This window comes from Thermobia domestica, chromosome 2 (genome assembly GCF_964235325.1).
Source record: "Thermobia domestica chromosome 2, izTheDome1.hap1.1, whole genome shotgun sequence".
Classification (NCBI taxonomy): Eukaryota; Metazoa; Arthropoda; class Insecta; order Zygentoma; family Lepismatidae; genus Thermobia; species Thermobia domestica.
In genome coordinates, this window is record NC_137455.1 from 57,060,612 (window position 1) to 57,084,467 (window position 23,856).

Below are 23,856 nucleotides of genomic sequence, written 5' to 3' on the forward strand. Positions count from 1 at the left end.
TCAACTGGCTTATTTAGAAATTCCAAGAATTTTGAAAACATCTTTCATATAAATTTTAGAACTGGAACCGTGAAAAGAGATAACATTTAATTTGCCTTATAAATAGTTCATGGTAAATTGATGTAACAAAATAATAAATTTAATTAAGTAATTGAAGATAATTTTCTTACAGGATGTTGTGGATTTTTAAGATGGGAGGATAATTGGGTGACATTTTTAGATACAATGATTCAATTCAGTCTAATACAAGAACATCATCGAGCACTTCTTGTTCCAACAACAGTTGATCATCTTGTTATTAATCCAAAAGAGCATCTGCAAATTGTTGAGAACTTGAAGGAAAACGAAGGTATGCAGGGTTTAGAGAATAATTTGTACTCAGTTACTCTTAAAAATTATTATTGTCTTCTTCTTTAAAACTTTGCAAAGTAGTAAGAATGTAATTTCTTTCATTTATATAAAGGTAACAAAAAAGTTCTGTCGCTTTCTCACCCACCAACTTCGAACATTCATATGTCACCTAAGACGTACCTGGAAGATCAAAGATAATCCTCATCAGCATTGCCAACGTTCTAGAAGACCATGGATTCCATCGCGGTAGAACTTGGTAGATCGTGAGCGAAGAAGGTATCGAGTGCACTTCGCACCTCTACTAGGGATTTGAACTGGCGTCCTCTAAGGTGATTGTCCAATTACACTGGTCTACAGTGGATTTTTTTACAGAAACGAAAGTAGCCAATCTTTATAGATTTCGAGGCACTGAACACGAATATCACACTTAAAATTAGCTGGTAGCTCAGAGTTGCTAGTAAATGTGGAATTTACCTTAAAAAATTCATGTTTTTCACATTTATTTTGTTAGGTTTTACTCAGGAACGTATAATTACGTCCCTATTTATCGTTACGGAATGTGTTATACCTCCTCCTATTCGTCGATGATCGTACTTTCTGAAAACTTAACAATCGTTCCGGTAACCGGTACCGTTGGGAAATTATATACCCATATATTCGAAAATATCCTTTTTTAAAGAGGAAAATCCGATTTTTTAATTTTTTTACTGGCAACCATGCAATATAAAATTATAATTTATATTTGAAAAGTAACATGTCAATATTGGGAATGTTTTCTGCAAATGTCGTCATGATCGAAGCGAGCCGAGCTGTGAAAAAAAATATTATCCTTTCTACCAAAATGCCGAAATTTTACATACCTTTACAACATGTACATTAAAAATGTAATATTGACTTCTGTATGCCGAACAGAACTATAGGACAATACATTCAGACAATGTAACTATCATTTCAGTAGTCTGTACTGGGGTGGGGGATTTTATGTACTGAAATATTGCACGAAAAATTCCCTTTCTGCAAAATTCCGATTTTTTCTGCCTACAGCTGGCAATCCTGCAATAAATAACTGGAAAGAATGCTGGAAAAGTTATTCTAAGACTGGTAACATTATGTGCCATCAAGAAGACCGAACTGAGAATAAATATTATCCTTTGAACTGAAATACTGCAAATTTCTCCTGTCTACCACATTTTTGGCCAAAAAAATAAATTGGTCCTCGGATCTTCGTTATTACTGCACAACAGTAAATTGTACACAAATTTATTGCCTAGGATAAATGAATGAACTCACCTTCAATGAATGCGCCGTTTCTTTGCCTTCCTCTTGTAGGTTGTGTCTGGAGCATCCCTCTGTAACGTCCAGCAGAAGTCAGCCAACATTGCAGCTGTCCACCGACCCGTGTATCGATGTTCCATGAGAGAAATATCCCTGTGAAATCTCTCGCCGTGTTCATCACTGAAAGCACCACAGTTCTCTGGGAAGACATCGAGGTGTGAGTGAAAAAAGTGCATTTTCAGTGTCATGTTGCAGCCAATGTTTTGATAAGCATGAATTAATTCATCCACAAGGTCCTTGTAATTGTCGGCTCTCTTGTTTCCCAAGAACAACGTGGTCAAATTACGGAAACAACGCCACGCATGCAGCTGATCAGGGGTTAGAGTGGTCTCAAAGTCAGGGTTATTTAGGAGCTGGCGTATCTGTGGACCAATGAATATTCCCTGTTTGATCTTCTCTGTACTTAATCGTGGAAACTTCATGCACAAATATCCGAATGCTGCTTCATTCGTGTTCACTGCCTTTACAAACGCTGTCATAAGTCCCAGCTTAATATACAGTGGTGGGAGAACAATTTTCTGAGGGTTCACTAGAGGTTAATTGTCAATTTTTTTTTTGAGCCAGGAATCAGAGCTGTTCTTAAAGGCCACTCCTTTTGTGTATAGTGTTTATCTCTTGCGCGACTGTCCCACTCACATATATAACAACAATACTTAGTATAACCTCCTTGCAAACCCAACAAAATCGAAATTACTTTGAAATCTCCACATACTAGCCATTCATGCTGATTGTAACTAATGACGCGTAGAACAGATTTCAACGTAGTGTACGTTTCTTTCGCTAAAGCAGCATATGCGACAGGGATGGACGGTCTTTCGTTATTATTATGTAACAGTACACCCTTCAGGCTTGTTTTGGAACCATCTATGAATAGTCACCACTCGTCCGGTTTGTATGAAATATGTAGGTCATGAAGCAAACCTTCAACATCACTGCAGAATGTAATGTCACCTTCAGTACTGAAATGGTTCTCAAGTTCTTTCTGACGATCTCGAAAAACTGACACTCGCACTGTTTCAGCTAGAAGGTTCCACTGCTGCAGTCGTGAGGCTAACACTTCAGCTTTACACTTCGGGAGGTCTAAATCCCTAATCAGATCACTGAGTTCGCGTTGTGTGATTTTGTGTGTTTCGCTGGATAAGGATGGCGTAAATGAAGGATCAACAACACTGGTGGATGGATGCACTTCTTCGGCTGGATGTGTAGGATCAGCATTCTCGCTATCACTGCTTGATGTTGTTGCGTTTGGGGGAACAGGAACTGGCAGTCCTTGTCCATGAGGCACAGGGCGAATTACAGATGGGATGTCAGGGTATTTGATATTTCTCTTCCTTTTGGTATTGATTCCTTTCTTCAAGGGCGATGTCATACAAAAATAGCAATCAGACACATGATTTGTGGGTTCACGCCAAATAGCAGGCACGCCAAACTTCATGGAGACGTTTTTCCCATGCATCCAAGCATTTATACGGAAGAACACGACGTACAACACACGTGTGGAGCTCAAGATTTGTCTTGGTCTCCCACTCAACAACCGAAATACAATGAATAGGCTTTCCTTACTGAATCAGTAAGTGGTCGCCTTCTATTACCACAAATAACGTCTGCACAAATATAACAAAAGTTATCAGGATTGTTCTTGCAGGTGCGGGGCATTTTCATGAAAACCGACACTCGTTCAAATAACACAAACACTCACAGTTTAATTCAAATACTTTACTGTATATACATTCACCACCAACCACCTCTCAACCAGGACACATTGCAGTACAGTAAAAGAGAGCGCGGACACACATACGCACGCCGCCAACAAGTTTCAGCCTGTCGAATGATCAGGTGATTGGATCGTGGGCACATACAACTTCCTTAACGACGGCAGCAAAACCGTTGTTACACTTCTTTGTATATTGCTATAATAACAACAACGCAATTCATTTGTTCCCTAAGTACGTGTGACATTTACCCCTTCGAAATTTCTTGACAATACGGTCATCCAATGGGAAAAACATTCTTTTGTGTGAATGTGAATAGAATATAAATTGTTGGTGTCAACGTATATTTTATGATTATATTTATCCGAGGATTGCCAGTGCAGTTATTTATTGCAGGATTGCCAGCTATAGGCAGAAAAAAGTCGGAATTTTGCAGAAAGGGAATTTTTCGTGCAATATTTCAGTACATAAAATCCCCCACCCCAGTACAGACTACTGAAATGATAGTTACATTGTCTGAATGTATTGTCCTATAGTTCTGTTCGGCATACAGAAGTCAATATTACATTTTTAATGTACATGTTGTAAAGGTATGTAAAATTTCGGCATTTCGGTAGAAGGGATAATATTTTTTTCACAGTTCGGCTCGCTTCGATCATGACGACATTTGCAGAAAACATTCCCAATATTGACATGTTACTTTTCAAATATAAATTATAATTTTACTATTGCATGATTGCCAGTAAGAAAATAAAAAATCGGATTTTCCTATAAAAAAGAGGATATTTTCAAATATATGGGTATATAATTTCACAACGGTACCGGTTACCGGAACGATTGTTAAATTTTCAGAAAGTACGGTCATCGACGAATAGAAAGAAGTATAACACATTCCGCAACGATAAATAAGGACGTAATTATACGTTCCTGAGTAAAACCTAACAAAATAAATGTGAAAAACATGAATTTTTAAGGTAAATTCCACATTTACTGGCAACCCTGAGCAGTAGCGTCATTTCAGATTTGACTTGGGGGGGGCAAGACCCCTTGATATAAGTAAAATTTCGCGTTTTTCACTGACTTACTACTATTCTATTGATAAAATCTATATAAATGTCAAACTCAGGAGAGGGCAAATGCCCCTCCCTGCTCCTTCCTAAATAACGCCCTTGACCCTGAGCTACCAGCTAATTTTAAGTGTGATATTCGTGTTCAACGTCTCGGAATCTATAAAGATTGGCTACTTTCGTTTCTGTAAAAAATAAAAAGTGAAAATTTGTTGACCAGTGTTAATAGAACAGGTGATAATCGGACGGTGCAATGTCCGATTAGTATGGCGGATGCAATAGTGTTTTCCATCCCAATAGTGTCCTGGGTCATCCTAACCACATGGGGCTTAGTGTTGTCCTATAACAGAAGCACCCCTTTGAGATTCAAGGTGCTGTCTCCAGAGTTTTGAGTTTTTCTTGAACATGACTCAACTTCTGACAGTACACAGATCCATTGATGCTCTGATCAGCTGATGGTAGTTCCCGATGCACGATGCCTCGAGCAGTCCACCAAACACACAGGAGGACCTTCTTCTGGTGCAGTGCCGGTTTCGGCTGTTTTGGAACAGGTTCGTGGGATGTTAACCAATGACGACGACGTGGAGTTTCGTACAGGACCCACTTCTCATCACATGTCAACACTCTGTTGAGAAATGGCTTTTTCCTCAGACAAAACAGCAAAGAAATGCAGGGTCTGTTCGCCCTCTGGCCCGGAGCCAAATCATGTGAGACCATCGACCCACCTTGTAGTACCTTCCCAAGTTGATGGAGTGCTGCCATCTCATGGTTTCTCCACTCATACTGAATTGTGGTCCAGTTCCTCACATGCCTAGCCACTGTTCGCCTGAATTTCTGCCTGAAGATCTTCATTTTGTACATGTGTTTGTTTTCCGGCACGTGGTGCATCTTCGAGTGTTTCATCATCGTCCTTAAACTTGTTAAACCACCGCTGCACTGTCCGCGTAGTCACGACACCCTCACCAAAGGCCTAGCATATCTTCCGCCCCGCTTCAGTGGTGTTTGACCTCAGTTGAACTCGTACAGCATACATGCCCTTATAACGCTCTGTGGAGGTTCCATGTTCACTCTGTCCTTACGTAAGTGTACGGTGTAACTGAACTTCCAGAACTAGTAGTATGTTGGATATATCCACACCAACAACTGACCTTCGCCTTATTTCCATTCGCATTGAGCTCATGGTGTGAGGAAGTTGAACACAGACCTCTACAAAAAGCAACAGAAATTTCTTGGTTACCTTTATAGAAGAAATCAAGAAGGATAACATTAATGTTTTTCTCGTTAAAATATTTTTGTTGCAAGAAATATCTTAATTACTTGCAGCGTCTCCTAATATCTCGTCTTTAATTTTGTATATTTGTTGTATGAAAATAAGAATTTCCTATGATTGTTATTGCATGTATTAATAAAATATCACTGACCAAAATACTAAATATGTTAAAAATACTTGTGTAACGGTTTTGACAGTGTTTACTGCCCTCATAAGAAACAAGAGATAACGTGTCTGTTGAAAGCAATGATACACTACCAAAGCTGCTACACAAGTATTTTAAATGTTTACTGGTTTAATCAATGCCTGTTTTATTAACACCGGTACATGCAAAATATATAAATCTTAAACTATAATCAACAATGTACAAATTGTTATTGCTTTCTTTCAATTAAAACTTGCGCAAGTTGTGAGTCATACATTATATTCGTCAAAATATAAGCATCAAGTACTTTGAATTTGAAGTTTCAATGCTTTTAAAATGCTTGAAGCTTATATTTCAACATATACGAGGTGTGTTCAAAAAGTATCGAACCTTTGGTTGGCAAAAATACATTTATTGATTTGAAAATCCGAAATACTAATCTCCTTCAAAGTAATCTTCTTGGTGATGCACACACTTCTCCCAGCGCTCCCGCCATTGTTGGAAACTCTTCTGAAACGCAGTCTGATGAGCAAGCGTGCCATCGCGTTCCGCATGATATCTTCTCTTGACTGAAATCGGATCTCTTTTAGTGACATTTTCAGCTCGGGCAATAACCAAAAATGACACGGAGCCATGTCGGATGAGTTAGGAGCCTGACGACATACAGGAATGTTGTGTTAGGCGATGAAATCTTGGATCAAATTTCGCGGACTCTGTCCTCATACCCAAATTCTCGTTCAAAGTTAAATGAACCTATCCGATTGGGTATCGCCAACCTTTTGGCAAAATTTGATCAATATTGCTGCTCAAGTTTTTCTGTCATTTTATTAACAACTGTAATCTGACAACCTCTCACTACCCGTGTTCACTCGTTGGCCGACTGCCAGCGACTGATACTTTCTGCTGATGGGAAAAAATTCACGACTGCGCATGAGTGTCCCCTCTACATCTACACTGAAGAAAATCTCCCGCGCTTCTTTGGTTTACACAGAAAAAAAAAAAAGATTCAATACTTTTTAAACACACCTCGTTTAATGTATGACTCAGAACTTGGGCAAATTTTAAATGGAAAAAAGCAATCACAATTTGTACATTGTTCATTATAGTTCAGGATATATTTTGCTTGTGTTAACAAAACAGACCCTGATCAAAGCACTAAATATTTCTGTAACACTTTTGGAAGTGCATCATCGCCTTCAACAGACGTCTTATCTCTTGTGTCTGATGAGGGCAGTAAACACTACTAAATTCGTCACACAAGTGTTTTTAATATATTTAGTCTTTAGTCAAATGTATTTGCACTTCAAATTTAATTTACTAAATTTTTTTTCAGGCATTCGAATACACATGAATAAAGGACTGAATCTCATCAAATGTGGAGGCGTTGAAATGCGAGGATTGAAGTTAAACTTTATAACAAGAAAAACTGAACAAATCAATCCTGTACTGGAAAAGTTTCAGTTCCTTCCATACGTGGCTCCTTTTACAGAAAACCACATGAACCTCGTGGATATCGTCCAAGTTTGCACACATATTGTCTTGGAAAATATAACATCAAACAATCTAAAAATAGCCGAAGTTTATGATGGAGAAACAGAAATATTGTCCACTATCGTTTTAGATATTGTAAAAGAATTACCATTGGTACAGGTAGTAAACTTTTTCTTGCTTGAAATGTAAATACGAGGTCTATTTAAGATTTATAAAAATAATAATATATTATTATAGTAATATTAACTCGTTCGCTGCCATCTTGATTTCAGTACCCAACCCAATGTGCCACCTACACTTTTGAAGCATTCATCCTTTTTTTTTATTACCCCTAATAATATGATGTGCATTTTAAAGGCTGCTTTGCCAAATGAAAAAATGGCGGGAAATGACGCCATTTGGCGCCAGTTGCACACGACACAGTCTTTGGAGTATGATATGCTACTTGACGCCAAATTGTGACATGAGCACGTATTGTTTACTAGTACTTTTATATTTATTTCTTATATATTTTATGTATTTCATTTATTTATTTATTTATTTATTTATTTAACACTGATATCGCGACGTGATAGGTTGTGACTTTCTAATCACTGTGCTTTCACTCTGCTCCTAACCTAACCCAACCTAACCTAATAGAGGAGAGTCAGCGCTCTATTTTACCTTTGCGGATGTCGAAGTAGCATGTGTCCACCTCGTGCCCATGTTCCCTTTTCTCTTCATGTTGAGAAGCAATTGTTAACTTCCTTTATTTAGAATATAGTAAACTAACCTAATCTGGCTGTGCAAATTTAATCTGATAATGCGCTAACCTACTAGTATACTACGAGGGCAAGTCAAAAATTATCTACACTTCTCATTCTACAGTTTATGAAGCTAGGATTATACTATGCACATAATTTTTTCTACGTAATCTCCCTTCTTATTAGTGCACTTAGCCCAACGGTCAAACCTTTTATTCCTTCCAAATAAAAGGTTTTCGGTTTGTTGTGAAGCCACTTTTGAACCGCATTTTACACGTCTAAATCTGAGACAAATCGGCGACCACACAAAGCATCCTTGAGTGGTCCAAACAAGTGAAAGTCAGATGGAGCTAGGTCTGGGCTGTAGGGAGGGTGTTCTAATAACTCAAATTTCAGATAGTGTGATGAGCTGTGTGTGGTCGTGCATTGTCATGCAACAACAAAAATTTCTTCGACAACAAACCTCGGCGTTTGTTGCGAATTACCGGCTTCAGGTTCTTTTCCAACATTTCACTATAACTCGCACTGTTGATCGTCTTTCACTTTTCCATGAACTTTGCAATTATGAGTCCCTGTGACTCCCAAAACACAGTTAACATAACCTCTCCTGTGGTTGGCTCAGTCTTGAATTTTTTCTTCGTCGGAGATACAGGCTGTTTCCATTGCATACTCTGGCGCTTTGATTCTGGCTGATAGTGATGAACCCATATTTTATCGACGGTGACTATTCTGCTTAAAAATGCATCACCTTCGTTGTTGAAGCGAGTGAGTAAGCGTTGACAGACCCTAACACGAGTGAGTTTGTGTTCTGCAGTAAGCTTTCTTGGTACCCACCGTGCACAGACTTTATGAAAACCGAGCTCATCGTGAATGATAGAGCCATGACTGATGTTTAAAGCAGCTGCTACATAATCGATAGTGATTCGCCTATTCGCCAGAACCATCTCTCGAGCTTACTGAATGTTGTTATCTGTAGTGGAGGTTGATGGTCGTCCTGCTCCCTCTTCATGCGTTACACTTGTTTGACCACTTTTAAATTTCTCGAGCCACAAAAACACAGTTTTACGTGATAGTACACTTCTACCATATTGCGATGATAATCTGCGATGAATTTCTGACCCTTTGACACCCTGCGACCAGAGGAATCGGACCCCTGCTCGTTGTTCCTCTTTGGTGCAAACTTCTAATGGAGCAGCCATGATATATCTGCAACAGAAGGAAGAAAAATGGAGGAATTAAGATCACACTTTCACAGCATTACCACAACTGTGTAACAATAAAATATGCGAGAACAGAAGACAAAGTGCGCAATGTAAGAAAAGTTATGACAAAAGTGTAGATAATTTTTGACTCGCCTACGTATATGCTACGCTGGAAAACTAACATCAGAAAGTGAGCATATGCAACACCAGTATCTTAATTGTTGTTTCTATAGTTCAACTGAATTTCACAGTACTTGTTCAAAAATGCGCACTACGGAAAGTGACCAGGTCAAGACTGTGTGCCACCAGAGTATAAAAGCTCTATACCTGCGTGCTACTCTACAGAGAATGTCTACAATGAGAACTACCTCTTGAAGTCAAATGGCGTCAAATACCACACAGCAATAGGTATGAATGACGCCATATAGCGTCAAGTGGCAGCGAACGAGTTAAAGCAAAATATTATTTTATGATTGTTTCATTAACTTAATGTACTTTATTTTCTTGGTATACTAGTGTTCTTAGATTAGTTTATACAATATATCATCATCCTAATCCTAAACCTAATTATACATACAGGGTATATAGAACTACATGAACTAACATAAAGTAAAGGGGTACTTCCGATTGACGTGGAAAGCCAAAATTTGGTATGATTGTAGCTTTCCGGGACTAACCGACATGAAAATTGCCAAAAATGAATATTTTTAAACTTTTAGGGGGTTTAATGAGGAGATGGAGAAATTTTCCACGTTATTTAAATGGGCCTCTTTTTTGGGGGGGACTTATAATCTCATATTGTAGGAACTTGGAATGGGAATAAAAACTTGAGATTCGACATCCTTGTATGTTTTCATTAGTGTTACCTAAATGAATTGCCAAAAATGAAACTTTCCAACTGTAGAGTGGTTTTATGGAGAACTGAAAAATTTTTCCCATTTTATTTATGTGGAACATCTTTTACACTACAAAATGTTTAGGCACTTCGGGCAGGATTAGAACATGAAACTTGACATGATTGTAGCCTTCCGGGACTAACCTACAGGAAAATTGCCAAAGTGAATGTTTTTCAATTTTTAGGGGGTATAATAAGGGGATGAAGAAATGTTCCATGTTATTTAAATGGATTTTTTTGTTTGACTTATAATCTCATATTTTAGATACTTGGAATTGGAGTAAAAACTTGAAATTCGACATACTTGTACGTTTTCGTTAGCATTACCTCAGTGAACCTCCAAAAATAAAACTTTCCAACTGTAGAATGGTTTTATGGAGAACTGAAAAATCTTTCCCATTTTATTTATGTGGGACATCTTTTACACCCCAAAATGTTTAGGCATTTCGGGCAGGATTAGAACAGGAAACTTGACATGATTGTATGTAGTCTTCCGGGACTGACCCACAGGAAAATTGCCAAAAGTGAATATTTTAGTTTCTAAGGGGTCTAAAGGAGAGATAGAAAATCCCATATTATTTAAATGGGTGTTTTCTAGGGATACAAAATCTTATCTTTTAGATGGTTGAAATACGAAAAGAAACTTGAAATTTGGTAGAATCTTGGGTTTAAGAGGTGCAAGGCCGAAGGCCGAGCAAAAGCAGAGGTCTGAGAGCATAGCCTCCAGCTAGCCAAATTTAGGAAATATTAAGAGCAAATGCACGAAATTTACTCTTGATTCAAACGCTAATACGTAAAAGATGTGCGACCGTAGGCTGAACAAAATTGGGGGTCGGGCGGCAGAGGCCCCAGCTAGACAAAGCCTAGTTATTTTATATAAAATTAGAATTAATTCAATATAGTCTTTTGTCAAATCCTAATATTATTTGAAGAAAAGATAATACATAAAGTGAAAATTAAAATTTACTGAATTGATATATTGTTTGTTATTTCTAAATTTCATTAAATGCTTTAAATTCTGTTTAACTTAGCATCAGATTATTATCAAAAGCGAAAAGTTATTATTAATTTTCCAGACTGACATAAGCATCTTCACAGCTTCATCAGAAAATGATTTGAAGACAAATTTGCCAAGAGAGAACGTCAGAATTACCAAGAAACTGCCTGAAACAACACTGGATGCTGATCTTACTATTATTACAGAATATTCAAATACATTTGAAACTTCTTTGAAAATCATGAAAGAAGGAAGCTTTCTTCTCATCCCAGATAATCAAGGTCATGTCATTAGTAGAAAAGTAAATGGATTTAGATTAGAGATTATTGTTCAGCAAAAAATGCAAAATAGAACAGTGTATCTTCTTCGAAAAGTAAGTATCATATATTGTAAGTCATTTAAATTTAATACGAATTTATAGAGTACAATTTATAAATGTACTTGATCTTTTATCAACAAGGTATTTTCTTTCTGGAACGTATAAGTAAAGTAAGTTTTTGAAAAATTTCATCTTTTTGATATAGTTTTGACACGATTCACGTAGCCGCCTATACTTTAACCATAATATTACGAATAAGAATAAGACAAAAGTATGGTCAGTCGACTATAAATTCTTGATCTGAAATTTAGAGAGCAATATATTATTTATTGCATACCCATCAAATGTTGAAGCAAGATTTTAACGTTTTGGAAAAGTTCTGTGTTACTAATTTAAAACGTGAAGGAATGAAGATCATTGAAATTAAACAAATCGACTGCTATAAGAAGATGAGGAGTTATTTATTTTTTTCTGTGTATGATAGAGTAAAAATCTCAATACATAATTCAAAAATTATCCATACATCCACCACGTCGGGTCTCTATGACACGATTGCAATACAGAAAGACATAAATTACCTTATAGGTTGGTGTGAAATGTGGCATTTGAAATTTAACAGCAAGGAATGTGACAGTATTAGCATTACTCTGAAAAAGTCTTCTGTTCTCTCCACATACTATACCACCAATTCTCATATTACACATTTTGCTAGTCATAATGATCTTGGTGTCATCTTTGATTCGAAACTCACATTATCTGATCACATCTTCTTAATATTTAAGAATTCAATGCGTATGCTCTGGCTTCTTTATCGATTTACTGAACTACGCACTGTGGCATAGTTAGCAACATCCTATAAAACTCTAATAGCGCCCAAGATCGAATACTACTCTCCCATATTGGCCATGGCAATACCCACATATCTTTCTAGACTCGATTCTATTCTCAATTATTTTTACTGCTATAGTACACTTTCGTATTACCGCACTTTGAATATTACCTGGTGTTTGACAGAGCAATTAAACGTGTTTTGGCCAAATAATATTATTTTAGCACTCTTTGTTGACACTGTTTTTCTCCTGTTTCTTAACATTTCTCTGTGTAAAATGGCAAGTTGTGCTGTATCTGGGAATTTTTTCAATAAACAAAATAAAATAAAGTAAGTACATAGAAGCTATGCTGATAATTGTTAAAGAACTTGTTGCTGATATTATTTTCGTTAATACAGGCTTATGTCACTTATATGTATCTCTTAATATGAGGTCTTACTTACCCATACACACACTTACACACATAAATACATCTTTCAGTTTGAGATTGATATGAACAGGAATATTATATTTTCTGATATTGTTTCTTTAAAAGTTTTTACTTAATAAAATTTCTAATTTGAAAATTTTTCTTCATAAGCTTTAGTGGCTCCATAAATAAGATTTTCTCTTGCTTAATTTGATATAAAAATAGTCAAAGCACGCATAAACTACTGGTACGTCATAGGAAATCAAATACATTGCACTCACTAAATATGGGTATCTAGCTTTCGATACTCAATTCGCTCGTTGACAGAATCAATTAAGGGGAAAGAAAAGAACACTACAGATAGAAAGAAAGGTCCGGTCATGTGTCAGAGCCAGTCTCTTATGCTTGAAAACTGGTGTCATCCTCGTTATCATAGCTCAAATGTACACTGATTGTTAAATATATTTCAATTTTCTGCTTAGTTCTTTTCATGCTGTAGTCGTTGTGCTTCATGACTTTACACTGAGCACATACAGGTGATTTAAATATATTATCATTTCAAAAATATTTCCAATTATGAATGTTGAGGGTGGAAATTATCTATCTATCTATCTATCTATATAAATGTAACGAATTTGTCCTTGAACTTTTCCTAGATCACTGCACCAATTTTGATTATCTTATTAGACGAAGGGGGGTCATAGTATAATTGAGTATCAAACGAGTTCGTCAAGTTATATAAATACGAAATTTGGTGTATGAACTCATTAAAAATAAGGGAACATGTGTTCCAGCATTTTTTAAAATATCCGTTTTAAGAAAGGAGCATTTTCTGTGTATGACCAACAAGCTGGAAACTACCTAAAGGGTAAGACATCTCTAACCCCCGTAGGGGCCCGGGAAGGGTTGACGTGTAAAAATAATTGAAAACGACAAATAATAGAGTCGAATTAATAGTTTTCGGGTTCGCTAGGTGAATAGTGACAATTCAGATACCGTTTCAATCCCGATTTCAAGATAAGCTCACAATGAGTGGTAAGACACCTCTAGCATCCCTAAGGCTGGAGGTGGAAAGGAAGTGACATGTAAAAATAATCTAAAATGATCGATATTAGTGTCGAAACCACAGTTTTCGGGATCACAGATATGAACAATGATGCTTTTCTCGATATCGTTTAAGTCCAAGTTTAGCCCATATCGGGATTGGAAGAGACGTGGAGAAAAAATATTGAGGCTACTGCCGAGTCATGGGAAAACGGTTGACCAGTTTCTAATGACTTTTGGAATAAAGTGCTCACATCAAGTTGCGCTTTTATCATGCTACTTTGATTAAAGAGCTTATTCTAAGGTGTTTCAAAACGTATGTGAAAGGACTTTTATGAATCATTTTATTATTACACTTTTACTGAAATAGCGTAAGCTAAAGGGAAATGGGATTGTAATATTTTCGATAAACCAAATCTCTCCCTGCAAAGAACTAGCATTTAAACTTATTTATCGTAAAACGTAAAAGAAGAAAAGGGATTTATAAAATAGAAATTGTTATAGAAGTATGAAGATACTTGTTCGTTCAAAGAAAAAGTGAACTACTCATCGTATTATATTAATGTTATCCTGTACAGTTAGAGCTTACATGTGAAAGTAATCAGAGTTAATAATCGTTTCAGATATTTTGGGAATATAAGTTTCAAGTATATTATGTCCGTTGTTTAGCATATAGACTAAAACTTAGATGAAGAAGCGATAAAACTTGAAATAAAATCTCTGAACCATCAGTATGATTTCTTTTAGGTAACTCCATCGCCAGAGCCAATGATAGTAAAAATCACAGAGAAGACATTTGATTGGTTGGATGGCCTAAAACGTGCAATGAAGGAAAGTGAGGAGAATAATAAGAAAATTCTTGTTGTAGCAGAACAAGAATCCCTGAATGGAATATTGGGCTTGGTTAACTGCATCAGAAAAGAGCCTAATGGGAAAAATATAAGGCAAGTGCTTCAAAAATAAATGTAAATTCATGCTCAAAAGTTATAAACTCTCTCATCCATTCAAACTTCCTTATTGAAAACCTTTCTTGAAGGAGAGTTTAAATGAGGACTAATAACAATAGATGGCAGCACTGTTTCCTATTTTCCAAATGTATTTTGTATGAAGTTACAATATTAAAAAATAATTTAATCAATACAAGAGATACATGTTCAATCTTTGTCCAACAGCAAAACTGAATCATTTGGCCAAAAACAAATTGAATCATTAATCAGAGAATAACCTATGCACTTTTCTAATATTTTGTTTATTTTCCTTGTTGAGAATGCATCATTATTGGGAGTATGTTTCTTATGATTAAAATCAAATTTGCAAACGATTCACTGAGCACCATCCTAAAACCGCTGATGCTTAAAATCCTCCGCTATGACCGTGATAACGACGCACCGCCAAATTACATTGATACTCCCCTTCAGTATTTCACGACATATCATTTACAGTTAACTAACGATATATTGGACCCTGAAATCTTTACAATCATCGACCGTATGACTTTTCATCTCATATCTATCCACCATATGCACCGTAAATACATATTAACAAGGATCTTCTCTGTCTTCATCAGTTCCTGAATCTCCCAAGGAACAGAAGATAACTTCATTCGTCTGAACTAACATAACCTTGTGATGTGAAGTCCAGAAAACTGCATTTCATTTATTCAGTACTTTAACTACATTTGATCCTTTATTTTATACAGGTTTACCTTCCTTTCTAGTGTTTGTGTTCATGTAACACCTGGCAATATTGTTTGTAATAGTGTTTGTGTTCACTTACAGCAATTAAAATATTACTGATTATGATTTTATTTTCCTGGAATCATTTCAATTAATCTATATTCAATATTAATATAGTGAATAAATAAATAATAAATATGGAAAGCTCTTAGAACACCTACATTTTTGTCAACTCAATAAATCAAAATAACAGCACTTACCCGAAGAAAGGGCACAACCCTTTAAACGGGACGACGGAAAAAAGAAAATCAAGTGTACTCTTCAATGAACAGTAATAATAATAGAAAAAAGTGCATGAATTATCTTATGATTAACGACTCAATTTGTTCTGCGGAAAAGTTTGAGTATTAATCTCTTTAATTTAATTGAATGATTTTAAATGATATAACTCCATACAAAATACACTGCGAAGGTAGAAATAATATGCTGCGATCTATTAGTGATAGGTGAGCTTTTACACTCACCTGAATGTTCCAATCAGCTGCAAATACAAACACAACAAGGGACATGAACACAGAAATATGGAGAACAGTGAAAAATCCCGACCATGCTCTTCAGAGGAACTCGAACCCCCAGTGGATTGTGCCTCATGATCCAAAGACGAAGGCCCGAGACCACTGGGGTATAGCCACCGGGTTTCACTGAGCTAATATGAACACTCCTGCGGAGGTCCTTTTGAAGAATATAACTAAATTTGAAAGACAATGACATTGAAAACCATTGCAAATGTTATTGTCTCTTTCTTCTTTGTCTTTTTCGTTCTACTATAAAACCAAAAAAAGAAAAAAAAAACTTTATAGAACCCAAATGTTCAATGTCGTATTCACAAAAGCTCTCCACTGACTTCTATCCTTAGCCAACTGGATCCAGTTTCTACTTTGTATTCCCATTTCTGCGTAATCCATCTTAATATTGTCCTCCCCTCTGCGTCTAGGTCTTTCTAATGGCCGTTTTCCGATTGGTCTTCCAGTTAAGACGTTGAAAGCGTCTTCCATCCTGGCTACCCGACTTGCCCACCTGAGCCTCCTACATTTGATGACCCTAACAATGTTTAGTAAACCGTATAAATTATGTAGTTCCTAGTTATGAAGTTTCCGCCATTCCCCATTCCCATTCCCCTTGGGTCGGAATATTCGTCTCAGGCTACTATTGTAGATGTAAGAACTATGTTCACTCTCTTTCCTTTCATTGGAACTGTTCTTTTACGTATGGAAATGTAGGCGACAAAATCAGCATGTGATGACATGTATATCCTAACTTTAACAAAATTTCAACATGTCTTATTATACTTAAAAGGAGAAAAACACATCTGCACAATTTTTCCTGATTGCGAAGGTTGACTTGGAGCTCGAACCTGGTATCTTTGGTTTATTGTTTCCGAAGATACTTGAAGTTGGACTTAAAAATATTTTTACCTCAAAATATCCATAATGATTGCGCTCTTCTTTTTGGAATAAGTTATACAAAAAACTGTTCTATCTGATATAAAAGAAAAATTATAAATAGATAAATAAATTATAAACCCATTTCTTTATCCCCTGACAAAATTCTTACAAATTTTCAATAAATTATATATCCTTTGATTTTAAACGAATCGAACTTTTAAACGTTTCGAACTTAAGCAGAATTGCTTTGGCTTGCAATGAATCCGAATATTTACTAATAGACCTATGGGATACATATCTATTAAATAGGTGATAATCCTACCTGTCCTTTATTTATGTGATTTGTTTTCCTTTTTTTCTTTTGTTGGTTTGGTTTGTTTGAGTTTAACGTCGCACTATTATGCCTGGGTGGCTAAAGGAGATGTGGACCTACTGATTATAGTGGAATTCGAACCACTTTTTTTTGTTCAACTGTAACCTTACCGGGAATGGAACCCGGGACCACCCACACCAATGCCAAGCGTGTTAGCCACTAAGGCCTACCGCTCACTGGCAACATTTTGTCGGGCAACTATCTTGTTGCTCTGGCTAAATGCATTGAGTCTTATGGGAGTCCGCTCACTGAGGCGACAGCAACAGAAAAGTTGCCGAGGTGTCGCCAAGCAGGGCGACAGCAGGGCAACAGCTCGGCGACGGAACAGTTGCGCAACATCTAAAAATGCATTGAGTCTTATGGGAGTCCGCTCACTGAGGCGACGGCGACAAAAAAGTTGCCGAGGTACCTCCAAATAGAAAGGTAAAAAATAAATGTTTTCTACAAGTTTTTTCACGTGACAGTTCGTTCCGTGTGTAGCGCGTGAAAAGAAGTGTTCGCAATGGAAACTAACACATTCTTTGATTAGTGACTAGCATGTCTTTAGTGATAAAGAATATGAAAAATTAATTGAGGATATAGAGAAACGCTCAGCGTTAAAGAAGAAATATGTATAAAGAAGAAATTATGGAAGGAAGTGTGTTTCGCTGTTATAAGAAACTAGAATGAGCTTTCCAGCTAAGAAAAAAACAACATAGGCAGGTGCATTTTTCGATAATGACATATCGCTGTCATACTACACACTACTACTTTCATTAATTTCCCACAACTAGAAAAAAATACAGATAAAATTATCATTTTCAAGTTTCTTTCCATTTCAAATAGCTATAAAGAAGAAAAAAACTGTAGTGTATAAAAATGGCCGATTTTAAAACGTGAAGAATACGCGGGAAGAACGAAGAAAGCAAATTTTTATTTTATGGCTATACGTAGAACATTGAGAGTACAGTTACTATACAGTGTTGTCGGATTGCCGCTTTTGTTAGTTTCGTTCTGTTAGTTATTTCCAGTCGTTTTATATTTTCGTTATTCCTGTTATCTTTTGATTCGAATAATTATTCCTGTTCGTATTAGCTTACACAATGCTGTTATTTTTGTCACTTATTGACGTTCAGGGACGTCATTTAGGGGGGCAGGAGGTGCAATTGCTCCCCAAGAGCTTGAGGAATACATGTACTTTAATCAATTGTCTACTAATATACTAGTACAAAACGTGAAAGTCTTATGTTGGTGGTGCTCTTGCCCTCCTCAAGTGAAGTCTGAAATAACGCCCCTGTTGACGCTACCTTCGCAAGTTTATTTAAATTTATTTATTTAACCATTGGAATGGGCGGTAGTTTTTTTCATGTCCGAAACCAGCGATTATGTGAACTGTTCCGGTTGCCGATTATGTAAATTGTGATATCAAATGCTCGGCAACTTTTCTGTTGCCGTCGCCAGTGAGCGAGGGTATGGCAACAAAACTGTTTCGTCGCCGTGAAGTTGCTGACTGCAGGCGACAGCGACGAGATAGTTGCGCAACTGTTTTGTCGCCAGTGAGCGGTAGGCCTAAGCCAAGCGGAAGGTCTTACGTGATTTGTATCCTATATCGTCCATTTAAATATGATAAAAGAAATATTTGCTTCAAATTTCAAATAGTTTCCAATTTCAAAATTGCTTCATATTAAAATAGTTTATGTTTAAGATTTAATAAACTACTATATCTTATAAATAATTGTTTAGAAATATAACACCAATAAAATATTCTTTTTCAGATGCGTATTTATTCGTGACCCTAAAGCACCGAAATTCTCACCTTCAGACTCTTTCTACAACGATCAATTAAACAAAGATCTTGTAATGAACGTCTATGAACAAGGCACATGGGGTAGTTTCCGTCACTTACTATTGAATGAAACATCTACCATTCAGACAGAGTATGCCTACTTGAATACTCTGAGGAGAGGCGACCTATCAAGTCTTCAATGGATTGAGTCTCCCTTAAGGTAAGAAAGACTAAAAAATATAAAGCATTGTTTCTTCCTTCTTCGAGCATCGCACTTTATTCTTTTTCCTTTCTTTTTTAAATACCTTAACAGATAAACAAAATCATATTAATAATATCTGTAACACGTTAAGTGCCGCCTGAGACCACATTGGTCTCACACAAAATACTTCCTTACGGCCACGTGGTGCCGGGTTGGTCTCACACACCTTCTTGTTAGCTGATGTTCTGTGCTGACCCACTGATCTCACTTTTTACATTAAAAGCTATGGAAGTGTATAGTAGTCGACCTGGTAGTACAAGAAACAGGCTTACCTGTGGAATTGTGAGTCCAACGTCTGGGCACCATCGGCTAAAATTTGTGTGGTGATATGTTGGTCTCACGTGGTTACTAAGCCTACGCTGGACTATGGTCTATCTGGGGCCACGTAAGACTAACGTGTCACCACAAGAATCATACAGAATTATCTCAAATAAATAAGTTATTACTTACAGGTTAGAAAGACACACAGAAACCAAAAATTAAGAAAACACATTTTACTATAGGAGATGTTCTTGTTGCAATATACTAGGTGGCAATTGTTAAAGTAATAATTATAAACTACATAATAAAACAAAATGCAAATTAATCGAACAATTTTCAATTTATTCATTTTCCCGTCATTAAAATAGTTTAGAAAACGTTCAGAAAACGCATATTTCCTGTGAAAATATACACTTAAAGAAAAATATACTATTTCTATAAAACTGCTTGATATATTTTGATCTGTTTTATATATATATCGTATATAAAACAACTATATATAATTTATAACAACTTTTTACATGTAGTTTTATAGAAATGGTATTTTTATTAACAATTTAACATTTTTGAAGAAGTATTTAAATAATGTATATTTAATACACTTAAAAAATGCTTTCCGAACAGGCATGAAGGAAAGAATTTATCGTATTGAGCGAGTACACAGTATCAATACATAAATTATTATTTATTTCCTAGTATGACCATGAGTTAGGAAATGTAGAGTGCATTTTCATATTTATTCATTACAATTTGTAAGAAAAATAGCCTTTTTTTCTTTTTGTAAACTAGTAATGGTAAGAAACATATAGTATACCATGATAAAGTAATATATATTACAGGAACATTCCTACGTAGTATATATATTACAGGAACATTCCTACGTAGTATATAAATTTGTCTTGTAGCCCCAGAGTGTGTAATAATACTGTATTTATCAAATATATATTATTTAATTAGTTTTCATTTTTCATTTTAAAAGTTTTAATTAAATTAAATTAAAGTATTCAGTTAAAGTAGTAAGATATACCTTACTTTTATTTTTTCCAATGGAGCTAACATTAAAGCTAGCTACAAGAATTTACAGTAAATTTATCCTAAAATTAAAATCTTTTTTGAAAGACAGGATAGTGTAGATACTTTTAAAAAATCGGATGTAATACACTAGTGCGAATAGGCATACACCAATCACATCACCCAAAAACTGTGGAATTCCTCAAGGTTCCATTTTAGAGGCATTACTATTCCATTTATATATTAACGATCTGCCATGTGAATTGAAAGATTCCCAGTGTTGTTTGTTGGTGGACGATATAGTTATATTCATGAAAGGATAAGAGTTTAAAACAATATAGAAATCAATTAATTTTGAATTAGACAGATTATCACAGTGGTTTCGAATTAATAAATTAACCTGAAACGTTGATAAAACTAAGTGCGTATTCTTTGGAAACAGACATAAAATGCAAAACATTAATAAATATTCTATTATTATAAGCCCTCAAAAAATAACAGTTATCAAAAACATAAAATACCTAGGTGTAGTGTTTGATTAACATTTCTCATAGGAGGAACACTGCTCTGAAATCAGAAAAAGAAGTGTAATTACACACTAGGTTAATGTTTAAAATATCAGAAATGTTATTTTAAGTTCAGAAATCGATAACAAGAACGTATTACTATGCCTTCATTCACCCATATCTTTTATACGGAATCGAAGCTGGTATGAAAACGTAAGTGCACAGCTTAAACATAAGCTCCTCGTTCTTCGAAATAAAGTTATAATAATAGTAATAAAAAATGAACATTTTCTTGTGCACAAACAATCACTATTTCATGAACTGCAATAATTAAAATTATATAAACTTTATTTTTACAGGATAAATTGTCTAATGTGCAAAATATTCAAGAAAAATGCAATTATATTTACATAATCGGGACGCAGAACACGTGATTATTAAGTTTCGTTCAACCCGAGAGAGTAAAAGCAACCGGTTGTCCTAAATCATCAAGTCCACTATCCTGATCATTTCTAGACCGCCGGTCGCTTGATGCGACCGGAAGGTGCCCCTGTACACCCCCTGTTCCCTCTACTGAAGCTAAAAAGGGAGCGTTTCAAATAAAGGGACCATATCTCCAAAACTAATCAAGATATTAATGAATTTCTTTTTCCGGTTTTATCTCTAAGGTGTACTTTATGCTTTTGTCTATTCATACTTTGGATAGACTCCACGGGTTTTCGGAAAATTTAACATAAACATTAAAAACTGACATATTTTGTCCTTAATATTTTCTTTTTTGCTCTGTATCTCCCCAATGAGTTGATATATAAAAAAAATCCCTAATTAAGTTTGTAGAGCATTAAATTATCTCTGTAACGGTATCAATATTGTTAGGTTTATTACCAAAAATAACCGTACAGCGAGGTAAGTTTGAAGGAAAGTGCACTTTGATTCGAATGCTGATGCTCCGAATGACACCACTGAATTTCAGCTCACGTCAGTCAATAAAGGTTTTGTTTCCGAGATAAAAGCTGATTTTTCCCCCAATATTTGAAGAACAGTTCTCACCCTTCTCCCTTGAGCTCTCCTGCACTGTCATGATCATTTCTTCGATCTCCGGTCACTTGATACGACCGTGCGTTAAGGATCACAAAATTTTGGGATAAGTAGAGATATCTTTTATAGTGTTAAAATCCATTTTCAGTTCATATTCAGGTTAATTCAGATTTTTCTACTCTATTTGTGTGCAGTATTTCCACCGGTCGTTGAAAATAATTCCTTATTTCTTTACCAAAATTGTTTATCTTACCATAATGAAAAAGCAGAAAATATAAATAGGATAAGAACATACTGTATGTAAAGATTTCTTAAGTGAGGGCAAACATCATTTACAGCTGATATATATGGTGATTGATAACATTGTTGTACACCTAAAGGGTATTTCTAAAATCAAGAATAGTCTATATTTTCTCTGAGTGTACGTCTGATGAGGATCTTGGCTAGAAGGTCGAAACGTCACGTGTAAATGTGTTTTTTTATATTAAATAAGTGCAATCTTGTTCAGCAGTGTGTTTATTTTTCTGATTTTATTCGCAAGACCATGACTATGATTGTGTGTCAGTATGTTCTTACCTTATTTATATTTTCTACTTTTTCATTATGGTAAGATAAACAATTTTGTTAAAGAAATAAGGGATTATTTTCAACGACCGGTGAAAATAATGCACACAAATAGAGTTGGAAAATTTGAATCAACCTGAATATGAACTGAAAATGGATTTTAACACTATAAAATATATCTCTACCAGAGTTGGCGTGGGTCAATGAAAATTTGACCCACGACCCACTGACCCACCACCCACCGTGACCCACGACCCACCATGACCCACCGTGACCCACTACCCACCATGAACCACTATCATCCACTATGAACTACTCTGACTCACCAAAATCCACCGTCATCAACTTTGAACATGATCCACGGCCTCTTCTGTACTGACTAAAGAGTTTACACTTGTAATAAAACAAGACTGTGAAATTGTCACTAATCGGAGTTTGAATTTCTAGTCAATTGCTCAAGCACCACTTTGTTACAATAACGGTTGATCTGGCCTTGACGATATAATATGATAAAGTGTTTGTCAGTGAGGAAATTGAAACAGTCCGAGGTGGGGGAAAATTAGTGTGTGCCTAAAATATACTTGTACTAAGAGAGTATTCTTGCAAATGTTAATTTCTGAACGCATTCCAAAATAAACTTCTATTCGCAGCAAAATATCCCTGTACAATATGGAAAAGGTTATGGTTTATCAGTTCACAGTATTTTTCTCACAAAAGACTTGAAAAATCAGTTGTTCATAGTGTATAAAGGTGCTCGGGTACCCTATGTGGGAGCATTTCCATAAAGTATGCTCATAATTGTAATTTGTGTAATCACTAAAACACCACGTTAAATTTAAGTTACAAATATGCATAATTGCAATTATTATGAATATTTATTCAAAGTAGTTTACCTAAAGCAAAGAAGAAACTTACTAAAAATTAGGTATAAAGTTGCATAACACAAATAAGCCATTAGTAATACAAGTATACATTTTCCATAACTCGTAATTTTCCACCTTAAAACAAATCTGAAATCGGGTTTATTTCCTGTTGGTAACTTTTTCGTGGTAAATCATCCGCAACGGAATGATGTCCATCCTTCAGCCAAGAAATAAGTAGCTCGTGTACTTTGAGCTTATCTAGCGGTAGGCCATTAACATTGA

At 35.7% G+C, this 23,856-nt stretch overlaps 1 protein-coding gene across 6 annotated transcripts in view; it reads left to right on the top strand.

Moving 5' to 3' along the window:
- The window catches only part of LOC145672463 (fatty acid synthase-like), a 342,995-nt gene that overhangs the window by 244,018 nt on the left and 75,121 nt on the right, over nucleotides 1-23,856 (top strand). For all 6 annotated transcript variants that reach the window (XM_081741622.1, XM_081741632.1, XM_081741635.1 and 3 more), the window contains 5 exons: nucleotides 173-349; nucleotides 7,214-7,530; nucleotides 11,288-11,581; nucleotides 14,558-14,754; nucleotides 19,059-19,289. In XM_081741622.1, coding sequence (XP_081597748.1) covers nucleotides 173-349; nucleotides 7,214-7,530; nucleotides 11,288-11,581; nucleotides 14,558-14,754; nucleotides 19,059-19,289 — 1,216 coding nt within the window. The remainder of the gene's footprint in view (nucleotides 1-172; nucleotides 350-7,213; nucleotides 7,531-11,287; nucleotides 11,582-14,557; nucleotides 14,755-19,058; nucleotides 19,290-23,856) is intronic.